Source organism: Pseudorasbora parva, chromosome 8 (assembly GCF_024679245.1).
Source record: "Pseudorasbora parva isolate DD20220531a chromosome 8, ASM2467924v1, whole genome shotgun sequence".
Taxonomy (NCBI): Eukaryota; Metazoa; Chordata; class Actinopteri; order Cypriniformes; family Gobionidae; genus Pseudorasbora; species Pseudorasbora parva.
Window position 1 is genome coordinate 18,125,829 of NC_090179.1, and position 15,605 is coordinate 18,141,433.

A 15,605-nucleotide genomic window follows, 5' to 3' on the forward strand; every position below is an offset into this window, starting at 1 on the left:
TTATTGTCTGCAGAAGGACATATTGCCAGATCAACCTCCGCCGGGCGTGCCAGTTTCTGTGTCTGCATTCAGAGCCACTCGCTGTCTCGTTCGTCTTCCTGTTCCACGGCTGCCGCCTTGACTTTTCTGAGTTTTTCCCGGGTATGTCGCTCTCTCAGTCTGCTTCTTCTGTCGCTAGCCTATTACGGGCCTGCCCGGCCGCGTGTGGGGCTCTTATCGTCACTAAGGATCTTCACCCGTTCTGTGTGGTCTGCTTGGGCCTCTAGCATGCAGAAGTAGGCCTGTCACAATAACAAATTTTGCTGTACGATAAATTGGCCAATAAATTATTGCAATAAACAATAATGTTGTTCTGAGACCATTTTCATCTAAAATAATGATAATATATAGGTATATTTTTTCAAAGATCAATAAACTTTTATTTTTAAAAACTATTTAACACTGATAACGGAAAACATTTTAAATATCCAACATAAATGAACAAAACAACCAAAAGTAATCAATAGAATGGATGAAAACTGCAACAGACGAGATGCATATTAGAGTGGCATGGTTCACAAAACCCACAGTTTGGTTCTGTATGGTCCTTGTTTTTTAATTATCAACAATTTAGGATACAGTATTAAAAATTATTATATCTTGTAATCATGCACAAGCTGCACTTGACTTGATCATCTCTGAGGACAGCTAGGTGAGATTTTGATACGGCAAGAGAAGACATTGATGCTTTCAATTTATTTGGCAAAAAAAGGTGATTGGGTGTGTGTGTGTGTATATATATATATATATATATGTGTGTGTGTGTGTGTGTGTGTGTGTGTGTACTAATATATATATATATATATATATATATATATATATATATATATATATATATATATATATATATATATATATATATGTGTGTGTGTGGGTGTGTGTGTGTGTGTGTGTGTGTGTGTGTGTGTGTGTGTGTGTGTGTATGAGCCTGTTTATGTGGTTTATGAGGACACAAATTTGTATAACTACATGGGTATTACACTGGTATTACACTATAAATGTGGTTTATGAAGACATATCAAATGTCCTCATAATTCAAATGGCCTTAAAAACATACTAAATGATGTGTGTGTGTGTGTGTGTGTGTGTGTGTGTGTGTGTGTGTGTGTGTGTGTGTGTGTGTGTGTGTGTGTGTGTGTGTGTGTGTAATTTCGAGAGCCATTTCAGAAATTGTGTTAACAATAAAAAAAAAAAACTGTAATGTTACCTTTTTTCTAAATGCCAAGCACAGTATTTTTGTGACTTTCATACTAATCACTGAAACATAGCATTATTCATTTGTTTTTGGCACTGTTATTCAAAACAAATTATGGTATATACATTTCCCTATCATAGGAACTCGAGCTGCATCACCGCTTTGGGAATGCCTCTGCGTGATTGCGTCATGAAGCACATATGCTCTGCCTCTTCACGTGCTGCGATCCCGCCGGGCGCTCTTTGAGGAGGGCGTACCAGCTTGCGGGCTGTTCGGGTCACGGGGTTCGCATATGGATCTGACAGAGGAGTGTGAGACAGGCCAGCCCTTTCTCAGCCTTTACTCATCAGATCCAGTGCCACTTCCCTGCACTGTGTTTTCTCCCGCCCGGGGGGGCGGCCGCGATGCTGCAGCTGTCTTCCTCTGAGGAGGAGGATGTCTGCAGCGTCAATGCAGGGGTTGAGGACTCGCCACTTCAATCCCCTGCCATTGAGGAGCATCATGAGCGAGTCTGTGTAAAAAGCAGGCTCGACGAGCACTTTCTCCCCGCGCGCTCTGCTCAGCCTCAGACTTCTGTCTATAGTAACACAAGCATAGGTGTACATGTGATACTGTTCTGTGGCATTCAGCTCCTGAGGGTGCTGGCTGTGTTCATTGAGAAATATCTCAACGCATATAGAAAAAATGTGTGTGCTTATCGGGGGTTTCTTCCTTGTGCCTGTGGTCTTTCATCTCGAGGGATGAAAGCCAAATATGTTGTAAATGGATCGTATATCGCGTTTGCTGAGCATGTAGATGACGATTCCGTATAAATAAATATAAAATTAAAACAGTATCATGATTATGACTGATTTTATTCTGAGGAATTAAAATTAAATATTATCTGACTTTGAGGAGTTAGATATGTTCTTTCAGTCTATCATTCGGACCATGTTCATTGGTAGGTGATTATGGTGGCTTTAATTCTGAGGAATTAAATAGGATTTATCTGACTTTTAGAAGCTAGACATTATCAGCACTATCTTCCATATTGTTAAGACCTGGTTATGCCACGGGTTTTAAAAAAGGAAATAAAACACTATGGCAAAGACCTGGTCGCCGAAGAGAGGCATTTTTGGTTACGAGCTCCTCGCACATGATGCAACAAAAACAGAGAGTCGCCGTTCGCACGTTCACCTCTGATGTACTCGCGTTGCAGAGTACATCAGAGGCCAGCCTCGAGAGGCTGGTACCCTTAGTAGATATTCTGGCTATATCTGCCATATATATATCTCAGTGGGTCCTGCAGTTTATAAGAAGGGTACGCCATTCAGTTTCGATGTTGTCTACCTTGTTTCAATGGGGTTCTGCCCATGCTGCTGGGCCCTGAGCAGGCTCTGGTTATGTCTCAAGAAGTACAGACTCTGCTGCAGAATGGGCTTTAGAGAGGGCTTTCCCACCCGGCAGGGAGTCAGGCTTTACAGCCAGTACTTCATCGTGCCAAAGAAGGATGGAGGGTTGAGCCCGATCTTAGATTGTTGCATTCTGAACCGCTGTTTAGCACAGCTCAAGTTTAGGATGCTTTTACGCTAGCAGATCGTGTCTCAGATCAGGTCAGAGGACTGGTTTGTCACGATAGATCACAAAGATGCATAGTTTCATGTCTCCATCCTTCCACAGCACAGGAAATACCCAAGGTTCCCTTTCAGGGGAGAAGCTTACCAAAATTGGGTGCTTCCCTTTGGTCTAGCACTTTCAGAGAATAACGTATCTAGGCATGAGTTGGGATTCGGTCTCTATGTTGGCCCTTTTTTTAGAGCTTCACATTGGGTCGACCGGCTCGGCATTGAGAGGGGTGAAACTAGGGCAGTCACTCACTGTAAAACAGAGTTTCAGAGGCTGTTAGGTTTCATGGCAGCAGCGTCCAATATCATTCCGTGTGGCCTATTGTATGTGAGACTGCTACAGTGGTGAATCAAAACCAAGGGCTTTTCCCCGACGGGAAATCCTTTCCGTATGATCAAGGTTATGCGGTGGTATCTCCGCTCTTTGGTCATATGGAGGGACCCTTGCATTCTAGCCCAAGGCCCGTTACTGGGGGCACCATGCCAGCGGGTATCTCTGAGCATGGATGCCTCCCTTACGGGCAGGGGGGTGACCATGAGTGGTCGCTCAGCCCAGGGCCAATGGCAGGAACACCATAATTCGCAGCATAATTGTCTAGAATGCTGGCAGTGTGTCAGGCGCTGAAACACTTCCTGCCGTATCTCAGGGGCCATCATGTGCTCGTTCACACAGACAGCACATTGGTGGTCTTGTATATCAACCATCAGGGTGGTCTGAGGTCACGGCAGTTATACAAGCTGGCGCACCTTATTCTCCTCTTGTCCCAGTGGAACTGCTCTCAGTGAGGGTTATGTACATTCCTGGGTGGTTGAATGTGGAAGCAGACATCCTGCCAGGGCAGGGGCCGAGGCCCGGGGAGTGGAGACTCCACACCGAGGTGGTGAAGCTCCTTTGGGAGATATTTGGCAGGGCTCAAGTGGACCTGTTTGCCACTCACGAGAATATGCATTGTTGACTGTTGTTCTCCCTAGTGCCTCCAGTGCCTCTCAGACTGGACACTATTGTACAGCAGTGGCCGAGGCTGCCTCTGTATGCTTTCCACCGATTGCTCTGCTTCCGGGAGTTCTAGAGAGTGTGCGCCGGGACGGGGTTCTTGGGACCTTTTGTCTCTCTTCGACAGCTCTCCCCTGGAGATTCCGATCAGGAAGGACCTTATCTCTCGCCCGGAGTTGTGGAAACCGTGGGCTTTGCCTCTGAGGGGGCCCAGCTCATTCATTCTGGTCTCTCAACCGAGGTTGTTGTGACCATTCTACACTCTAGAGCTCCTTCCACGAGGAAACTGTACACACTGAAGTGGAGGCTCTTCACTTTATGGTGCAGAGATCGCCTGTGGGATCCAGTTAACTGCCCTGCGAGCACGGTGATGGAGTTCCTGCAGGGGAGATTCTCCGCTGAGCTAGCTCCCTCCACATTAAAGGTGTTCGTGGCGGCCTCAGGTGCTTATCACACTCCTTTGGGTGGTGTTTCTTGCGGCGACACCCTCTGGTTACTTGTTTCCTTGGTGGCGCTTTGAGGCTGAGACCTGCAGTATGCACCAGGGTGCCGGCCTGAGATCTATTGGTCCTTCAGGGTCTTCCTGGGGCTCCCTTTGAGCCGCTTAAGGAAGTTTCCAAGAAGTTTTTGTTCTAAGGATGCTATTTTCTCCCTAAGAGTATAGGAGATTTACAAGCTCTCTCTATGGCACCCTGTTTGCAATTTGCGCCCGGTATGGCCAAGGCCTTCTTGTACCTAGGCCGGGCTATGTTCCTAAGGCTCCTTGAACCCTCTGAGCTGACCTTGTGCTGCAAGGCTTTTGTCCTCCGCCTCTTGTGACGTCGGACCAAGACATCTTTATCTGCTTCTGCACTGTTTGTGCCTAGATACTTATGTTCACATAGCTACCCTGTGGAGGAGAAGAATACAGTTATTTGTCTTTTATGGGCCTTCCTCCAGAGTGCAGTTTCAAAGCAGAGGATAAGCAAGTGGGTGGTCGAATCTATCTCACTTGCTTGTGTGATGGCCGGACAGCCTTCTCCTTGGCTGTCCGGTCCCACTCTACTAAGAGTATGGCTGCTTCGCAGGCGCTCTTGTCAGGGTCCTCCCTGCAGGATGTCTGTGATGCGGCAGGTTGGTCTTTGCCGCATAACTTCGTCAGATTCTACAAACTTGACATTTATTCAATTGCTGATGCTCGGGTGCTCGCCTCCTGACACTTCACAGGCGTGCATCCGGCTCCTATGGGGGCGTGGGTATTCTTGTTCCCAAAGCGGTGACGCAGCTCGAGTTCCTATGATAGGGAACGTCTCGGTTACGTCTGTAACCTTAGTTCCCTGATTTGGGAACGAGACGCTGCGTCACCTTGCCATACTCCCTGCATGCCCGCAAGCACCTTGTTTCATCCTTTTCAGAGGCTAACAGCGTGTGCTTGCCGGTGTGCTTTATAGTTTCCGGGTCTGTGACGTCACCCGCCTATGGCGTTCCGTCTTCCTATTGGACTGATGACATATGTGCTTCACGACGCAATCACGCAGAGGCGTTCCCAAAGGGGTGATGCAGCATCTCGTTCCCAATTCAGGGAACTAAGGTTACAGGCGTAACCGAGATGTTTTCTCAGTTCATGTATTTAAATTGACTATTGCACCATACTCTGTGTTTGAGCTACATGAACATTCTGTGGCAGGAAAGGTTCTGCGGTACATGTCCACTTCCCACTGTGATGCCATATACAGCTCTAATCATTAAGTCTGATGGCCACTGTCAGTAACATCACATCAGTCTGTAGGGCTGTACCAGGGTTTTTACTGTCTGGTATAAAACCAACAATCTGTCAGCAAGACTAGGAAGATAAACCAAGGTCAAGACTCGGCTTGTCCCAGTGCATTAACAACTCAAAAATGGGTAAGAACTGAATATGTGAATTATTCATGTTTTTTTAAAAGCCTATCATAACATTCTAGTAAATTCAAAACTGTTTAAGATACAGTCTGTACCCAGAGAAACATAATCTGCTTAAACCAATAATCATCCATAATCTATCATCATATTTAATATATCAAAATAAAATAATATCAATCTAGCCTATTCTGTTGTCTGAATAGAACTATATCCCATGAATATATTTGCCTTAGGGTTTAAAAATTACACTGTTGTTGAATAAGACAAATATATAATATATACTGTATATACAGTCAAACCAAAAATTATTCAGACACCAGATTTTTTACTAGAGGGTGCAGGACACTATAGTTAATTTATGTAAGTGGGGATAGCAAATTAAAGTTAACTGTGACATATTATACCCCCCCAAAAAATGTACCATTAAAATGCATTTTAAAAAAATGGACCAAAATTATTCAGACATTTTGACCTGACCATGTTTTGCTTAAGTGTTTTTTCTTGATTTGCTAAACTGTTTACACCACAGACTTAATAATAATAATAATAATAATAATAATATATTTTATTTGTAAAGCCCTTTTCATAGTTAAAAACAATCCCAAAGTGCTACACATAAAAAAAAAATAAATAAAAAAAAATGAATTAGCAAAAAGTAAAAAATGCTTGTTTAAAAAGAAAGGTTTTTAGTTCTTTCAGGATGACAAAATGAAGCATTGCTTGGTCATTGGTTGACCTAAATTGGTATTATCTAATTGTTAATCTACTTAAAATTAACAGCTGACAGCTGATTGGTTGATTGCAATCCATTACAGACCTTTCTATCAAAGTTATCTGACATTGTCCAGAGGAATTTGTTCTTTGTTTTACTCTGAGTTCTTGTAATTTTTATTAAACTATAGTGAATAAACTGATAATGCTATAAAATGTTGAATATATATATATATATATATATATATATATATATATATATATATATATATATATATATACAGTTATTTTGAATCTTTTATTCATCAAATATATTAGGCAGCAGAACTGTTTTCAACACTCATAATAAATCAGAATATTAGAATGATTTCTGATGGATCATGTCATAGACTGGATGTCACATGTGACACTGAAGACTGGAGGAATGATACTGAAAACTCAGCTTTGAATCACAGAAATAAATGTTAATTAAAAGGGTAATATATTGAAAGCAATTATTTCAAATTGTAATAATATAACACAATATTACGTTTTTTCTGTATTTTTGAACAAATAAATGCAGCCTTGATGAGCAGAAGAAGCAGAAGAAACTTCTTTCAAAAACATATCTTTATATAGCAAAAAAGCAGCCCTCACATGCATTTTCTCTCTCTTTGCTATGTAGAGGCCACAAGTTTTGAAGCTGAAAACCTGACCAGAGGCGCAACAAACAATACCACAATTCAGCCTAAGAACTCAGGCTTTGGGATCACTTTAACATGCATTTTCATTGTCACCTTTATAGTGGGTTTCATTGGAAACGGGCTTGTCATATTTCTGACTGGCTGCAGAATGAAGACGACAGTCAACTCTATTTGGTTTCTCAACTTGGCGATTGCAGACTTCATCTTCCTAATATCCTTCATCTTACTAACTTTTATTAACCTCTTATCTGTGGGGAGATATCAAGATATAAAGATATATATCTTATTAAACATTCTCACCATTTTGATAAATCAAAATCGGTATGCTAGTGTTTTCTTCCTGGTAGTTATCAGTCTGGACCGATGCCTGTGCACATGGATGGCTGTTTGGGCTCAAAATAACCGAACTGTATTTAGAGCCAGGATCATCTGCATTATAGTGTGGGTTTTATCCATCGGTTTCTGTATCCCTTTCTTCATTGAGAGTCTGTTTCGTTCAATGTTTCCGGTCACATATCAATTTTTTGTGGGCTTTCTCATCCCCTTCCTGACCATTGCATCTTCACACATTGCTATTGGAGTACGAATCAAGCGCCTCAAAATGGGGAAGCAGCTCAGGTCGTACCGGGTCATTATCGCTGTCATCTTGGCTTTTTTCATATGTTGCTTTCCATACTATGTTTGCTTGTTTTGTACAGTAATCATGGTTTACTTGAGTCCCAGTGATGTAATAGTATTTCGGAAAGCAATGATATTCAGTTTCTATCTGGTTTATCTAAACAGCTGCCTGAACCCCATTCTATATGTGTTCATGTGTGATGAATATAAGAAGAAGCTTAAACAGTCTCTGCTGCTGGTGCTGGAGACCGCGTTTGCTGAAGATCATCTGGACTTTAGAGGAAGGCAAATGCAAACAGATGAGCAGAACCAGACAAACACCCATGAAACAGCATTAGATACAGTCTCTAAATGAGTGTGACCACCATAAATATCAACCGAGGCTCATTGGAAATACGTGACTCTGCCTACATTTTTGCAACACCCTAATTATGTACCTCCAGGTACATTAACCTGCACTTTTGGGGTGAAATGTCCACCAGAGGCGCTAAGTGGTAATATTTTTTCTCCATACCCAGACTGATCTCATGAAATGGCGTATATATGACACGCCAATTCATATGCCACTTTGGCGTGCTATCAAGACGCATAATCGCTTTTTAGCGTGTTTATCAACGCCGTTTCATTCTATCCACCTACACTGACCCTACCCCTAAACCTACCCATCACACACACACACACACACACACACACACACACACACACACACACACACACACACACAGCACCTAAACCTAACTTACCCATCACAAGAAACATTCTGCATTTTTACATTTTCACAAAAATAATTTAGGATGTTTATAAATCCATTTACCTTGTGGACACACACACATATTCAGACACATTTTGAACGCGTAACTCAATCCCTTCCCTAAACCTACCCATTTGTGTATTATAAAAATAAAAAAAACAGGATATAACTGGCAGATACGACTGCATACATAATTAATTCAGAAAGTACAAATATCCCAAGTGTTCTGAGGCCAAACGATTGATTTGTGTGAAGAAAAACCCCAAAAGAGATCAGTAACGTCGAATCCATCCGCCAAAGATTAATAATAAATTTCAAATATTGCCGCTGGAAGAAACATCAGGTCAGCTTTGACAGCATTGGCTGTCGTGTGTCTCGTGACCAATTGTGTCATTACGTCAGCTTTGATTGTAAAATGCCATTGGCTCTCGTGTGTCTTGTGACCGACCGCGTCATTCAACTTGTGTGTATCATTTGAATCAGAAATATGAATGAAAGAGTGCGTGTGTGTTCTGTTGGCAAAGGAGCGCGATCATCATTTCAACAACTAAAACATTAATATGAACTCTGTTCTTCACATGAAGATATCGTATGACTTCAGATGATTTGGAATGCTACATGAGTTAATAATTTTATTTAGTTTTTTGGTCAGTTTTTGCAATAAATACATGTGACTGTACATTTATTTGCCTGTTACTGTTACGTGTTTTATATTTTTGAGAGTTGGTAGGTTTAGGGTAGGAGTGGAGTTAGTTACTCCAAAATATTAGTTAGATCCTGGAGTTAGTTAGCGCCTCCGGTGGACGTTTTACCCCAAAAGTGCAGGTAAACGTACCTGGAGGTACATAATTCAGGTGTTGCAAAAATGTAGGCAGAGTGACGTATTTCCAATGAGCCTGGGTTGATAAATATGATTATTACCATTACAACAACAATCACTGTATTCCATATCTAGCAATGCTTTCTCCCCCTATCTCTCTCTCAAAATCAATTTGAAAAATTTGTGGTATGCAATCTGTATTATAGAATCAAATCGGAAGAGTTTTTACTAATGATTAAGGGAACATATTTTTATGGACTTTTTATAAATCCAAATATGCAACTGTTAATTTTGCTATGCTGATTTATGTTTGAACTTTATTCTGAATAAAACTACGTGCATTTGATTGTAATTTCCTTTAGTCAGATTGAGGCTATAGGAATCTTTGAGTGTATACAGTGGGTACGGGATGTATTCAGACCCCATTAATTAATTTACGGCCCGGAAAGTACTGCATAATTAAAGTGAATTTACAGCATAACTTTCGGTAATTATAGTGTAACTATAAAGTAAGTATATGGGAACAATATGTAATATTGGGGGAATAAAGGGGTAACTATCAGGAAAATTTACAAATTATTTATACTGTAAGTATTTTTTAATTAAGGGGTAATGATACTGTAAGTATTCTTTAATTAAGGGGTAATTATACTGTAAGTATTTCTTAATTAAGGGGTAATTATACTGTAAGTATTTTTTAATTAAGTGGTAATTATACTGTAAGTATTTTTTTAATTAAGGGGTAATTATACTGTAAGTATTTTTTAATTAAGGGGTAATTATCCATGTAGTTACGGGGTAAGTATGGATGTGCGGGCTGTAAATTAAAGTGGCTCTTGTTCCCCTCTTGTTTCATGTAGTTATGGGGTAAGTACAATAAAAACACAAATACAATCTGATATTATTCAGAAACCTTTATTTAAAAAATGAAAAATAAAAACTTTTTTTTTTTTAAAAACAGATTTAGAACACATTCATTTCTCTTGCTTGGCTTCATCCTCCTCATGTTCCTCTTCTTTTTCTTCCTTGCCAGAGATGAATCTTAAGAAGGATCCCACATGTCTCTAGCTTGTATTCTGTAACTGTTACACTGAAAATACAGTGCGCGCAGAAATGTCCTCACCGTTTACTCGTCTCATGCAATCCGAGATGTATTAGCCTACGACTTTATTTCCTCAGATGAACACAGATAAATAAATAATCTCTGCTAATTAAAACTCATTTGGGTTTCTAAGAGTTAAGGCATTAAACAGCACATACAGCAATAAGTACAGTAATCCATACGATCCCAATGGATAAGTGTTTGTAAAAAAAAATAACAATATATCGCATCTGACCAGCAGTTATCTGCGTGTGCATGCGAGGGTTGATTTCACGCTTGACGTAACTTGAAGGGTCAAGCGTGACGTGCGCGCGCAGAAAAACTCTGGTCATGTGGATGTCTGATGCTGTTGTTTTTTTATGCTCACAACAGTATACAAACAATAAAATAATATATGAAAATAGCAATTAGAAACAAACAAGAATTAAAATACAAAATATATTCGTTCTCGCGTATTTTTCAGATGAAACGTGCATGAGAACATCATGAAAGCTTGAAGCGTCTCATGCACACGCTTGGTAACAGGCAAGCTTTCATGGCGTTCTCATGCACGTTTCATCTGAAACACGTGAGAACGGACATCTCTTGTATTTTATTCTTGTTTGTTTTTAATTGCTATCATCATATATTATGTTATTGTTTGTATACTGTTGAACTTGTGAGCATAAAAAAAAACGACAGCATCAGACATCCACATGACCAGCTTTATGGCGCGCGCCGTCAAGCGTAAAATCAACCCTCGCGTGCACATGCAGATAACTGCTGGTCGGATGCGATATATTGTTATTTTTCTTACAAACACTCATCGTTTAACTTCAGAAGACATTTGTGTTTTTATTGTATGTTTTTATTGTACTTACCCTGTAACTACACGAAACAAGAGGAGAACAAGAGCCACTTTAATTTACAGCCCGCACATCCATACTTACCCTGTAATTACACGGATAATTACCCCTTAATTAAAAAATACTTACAATATAATTACCCCTTAATTAAAAAATACTTACAGTATAATTACCCCTTAATTAAAAAATACTTACAGTATAATTAACCCTTAATTAATCATTTGTAAATTTTCCTGATAGTTACCGCTTTATTCCCCCAATATTACATATTGTTCCCATATACTTACTTTATAGTTACACTATAGTTACAGAAAGTTATGCTGAAGTTAGACTGAAGTTGACTAAGCACAATCTTTTCCACTAATTTAGACAGAAAAGGCAACACAGAAATTGGACGGTAATTTGATAGAATAGAAGACCCAAGATTAGTATTTTTTTTTTTTTTTTTTTTTTTAAATAGTTACCGAGTTACCGTAGCAGTTCCCTAACTATTAACTAAACTATTTGGGATTTCTCCAGATTTCAAGCATTTATTTAAAAATGTGACCAGCTCTGGACCTATTGCATCAAGTATTAACTTAAAATATTATGGGTGAATAATATCATAAGGAGAAGGAGGTGGTTTTAAATTTGCTACAATTTATTTGACTGTTTCCAGGGAAACAGGAGCAAATATTGACCAGCTGTAAGGTGGAGCAGCAATTATCAGGGGTTTACTATTTGAAACCGGAATTTGGGCTCTCAAAGTTGCAACTTTGACCTCAAAATAAGACATGGAATCATCACACAGAGCAATAGATGGATTATGAAAGTTGTTAACAGGAGGATTCAATGCAGAGTTTATAACAGAAAAAAAATATTTTTGGAGTGTGATGTTTCTCTATGAGATTTTAAAAATAGGCATTTTTAGCCCTCTTTACTGCGTTCTGGTATCTTGTTAAATACTCCTTAAAAATGTCATGAGACACTTGAAGTTTATTGTTTTTCCAAAATCTTTCCGCTTTTCTACATTCTTTCCTCACTGAGCGGATATCTTGATTGATCCAGGGCTCCGATTTGGATTTTGGTTTAAAAAGTTTATAGGGTGCAAAAGAGTCTAATATCTCAGTCCAAGCACTGCTTAACCTGTCATCTCCCAATCTAGCAAATGGAGCATTTAGACATGCTAAAGACCGCTGCTCGTACGGTATTCTGAATATACACATAACTAATATATGTTTAGAAAGCCCACACTTCAGAGTTTACAGCTGAATACTCAGAATTACTCAGACAGTTATTAATATAGAGATATATAGGCTGAAACATAAAAAAAAATGATTTTCTTTATATAAGTATAACGACTTATAACTACAACTAAATTGAAGGCACAGGTGTGGTCAATCTTTATTTAAAATCTGAGGCCATGTCATTGAATTTTATGAAACATTTTCTAAGACCATGTGTAATGACTCAGAACTCAACATCGGATCCATGAGCAGGCTTTAATGAATGAACTCTTGGTCGTACAGGCAGGGGTCGGTAACAGCAGATACAACAATGTAGAACAGGCTGAAGAGTGGTCGGTAAACAAGCAAACAGGTCGGGATAACAGGCAAAGAATCACAGTCCAGTGGGCAGGCAAAAGGGTCAGTAGACAGGCAGCAAAGGTTCGTAGACGATAAACAAAGCACAACAGCAACAGGGAATCAGACAGGAAAATATCGCTCAGAAATGATGGCCGTGGCAGAATCAAGACTTCGCGTCTACCTAGAGAACACAGTCTGTTAAATACATTGTCCTGATAAGCTGCAGCTGGGCGGTGATCAAAGTCCAAGGACGGGGTTTATGGGAAATGTAGTGCAAGGCAGTGTAGATGGGTGAATGGGTGCATGTATGTTAGTATTCGGGAGATGGGGCCCTCTGCTGGCCAGCAGAGGGAATCACGGGGTTCGTCTCCGTGACAGAGCCCCTCCCCTGTGAGCGACTCCTGGCGCAAGGAGGTAAACGACGTCGGGGTCTTCCTCGTGGTCGGGGGGCCGGTCTTTCAGGGTGAGTCCGATGGAACTCTTCAATGAGGTTGGGGTCTAGAATGTCCTCTGAGTTGACCCAGGATTGTTCCTCTGGACCGTACCCCTCCCAGTCGACCAGATACTGGAGGATACGTCCCCGACGTCTGGAGTCGAGCAGCTCTCGTACCTGGTAAGCCTCCTCACCCTCTACTGTGATGGGTTGAGGGGCCTGTTCACGGGACCTCCCCTCTCCCTCCTCTCTGGGACCAGCAGCGGGCTTGAGCAGGGACACATGAAAAGTGGGAGAAATGCGTTAAGTATTGGGTAAAGCCAAACGGAATGAAACAGGTGTGATTTGTCGGACAATTTGAAATGCACCCACGTACCTTGGACTTAATTTCTTGCAGGGGAGTCTGAGGCGAAGGTCTCGGGTGGATAGCCATACCCACTGACCAGGCTGATACTCCGGGCCGGAGCGACGCCTGCGATTCGCCTGTTCCCTCTGTCGTCGTACAGCCTGTTGTAGATGAACATGGGCCTGATTCCATGTCTCCTCCCTCCTATTCATCCAGTTGTTAACTGCCGGTACGTCAGTCGGTTCTCCTGACCACGGAAACAGGGGTGGTTGGAAGCCCAGTATACACTTGAAAGGGGTTAGCCCAGTCGATGGCTTAATTAGGGAATTTTGAGCATATTCAGCCCACAGAAGGTAACTGGCCCAGTCATCCTGGCTCTGGTTGCAATATGACCGAAGGAAACGGTTGAGCTCCTGATTAAGCCTCTCCACTTGTCCATTGGCCTGTGGGTGATAGCCAGAGGTAAGGCTGATGTTAATATTGAGGGCTTGACAGAAAGCTGACCATAGTCGGGAAGTGAATTGGGGACCCCGGTCTGAGACGATGTCCTCAGGTAATCCGTATAGCCGGAAAACCCAGTTACACAGGTGTTCGGCTGTCTGCATGGCAGTAGGAAGCTTAGGTAGAGGAATCAGACGGCAGGCTTTGGAGAACCGGTCGATAATGGTGAGTATGACGGTGTTATTCTGTGATGCTGGGAGATCTGTGATGAAATCAATGGCAATGTGGAACCAGGGGCGTTGAGGAATTGGTAGTGGTTGCAAGAGTCCAGCTGGAAGGTGCTTAGATGTCTTGTGCATTTTACAGATCTGACATTTCTGAACTTAGGAGGTAGCATCTCTTGATAATGTCTCCCACCAGAAGCGGTTCAGTAATAAATGGATCGTGGCGGTGATACCCGGATGGCCTGTAGAAGGATGACAATGAACTTGACTCATTACTTGATCTCTTAGATCAACAGGAACGAATACCTTATCAGGCGGACATGCAACTGGAATCTCATTCTGGGTGTTGTGCTGCTGAATAAGTGACATGAGATCCCACTGAATGGGAGCTACCACAATTTGAAATGGGAGGATGGTTTCTGGTGCGGTGAGTGTAGGTTCCTCCTCAAACTGACGGGACAGGGCGTCGGCCTTGGTGTTCTTCGACCCGGGCCGGTAGGTAACTGAGAAGTCGAATCGTGTGAAGAACAATGACCATCTGGCTTGGCGTGGATTCAGGCGTTTGGCGGTGCGGAGATACTCGAGATTCTTGTGGTCTGTGAGTACAGTGAAAGGATGATTGGAGCCCTCAAGCCAGTGTCTCCATTCCTCTAACGCCGCTTTCATGGCGAGAAGCTCACGGTCACCCACGTCATAGTTACATTCGGCAGGATTGAGCTTGCGGGAGTAGAATGCACATGGATGTAACTTCAGCGAAGGACACTGGCGTTGGGACAGTATGGCTCCTATTCCAGTATTGGAGGCGTCTACTTCATCCGTGAATGGTTGTGAAGGATCCGGATGCCGAAGGATGGGAGCCGTGACAAACCGGTGCTTGAGGTTAAGGAATGCCTGACGAGCGAGATCGGACCAGTTAAGGTGATGAGCTCCCTTCTTGATCATGGAGGTCAAGGGGGCCACGACAGTGCTGAAGTTGCGAATGAACCTCCTATAGAAGTTTGCAAATCCTAGGAAACGCTGCAGTTCCTTTAATGTCCTGGGTTCGGGCCATTTAAGAACAGCAGTCACCTTCCCCTCATCCATGGCGACCCCGTCAGGGCTGATGACATACCCCAGGAATGTAGTGGAGGTGGTGTGAAACTCGCACTTCTCGGCCTTGGCGTAGAGCTGATGATCAATCAGGCGTTGGAGAACAGCCCTGACCTGTTGCACATGATCCTCAAGGGTGTTAGAATAGATAAGAATCGTCTATGTATACGATCACTGACCTGTTGAGCATGTCTCTGAACACGTCGTTAATGAATGACTGGAACACTGAAGGACTATTGACCAGTCCGAACGGCATGACCCGAT

General features: G+C 41.9%; 1 protein-coding gene across 1 annotated transcript; it reads left to right on the forward strand.

The window, feature by feature from the left end:
* Window positions 1-777: 777 nt before the first annotated feature.
* On the forward strand, window positions 778-8,080 carry LOC137084489 (C3a anaphylatoxin chemotactic receptor-like; the record flags this gene model as incomplete). The annotated part of the gene is made up of 2 exons (XM_067450763.1): window positions 778-799; window positions 7,209-8,080. Coding segments are annotated over 2 exons (894 nt in total), but the record flags the coding sequence as incomplete, so codon positions are not given.
* Between the last annotated feature and the right edge of the window lie 7,525 nt (window positions 8,081-15,605).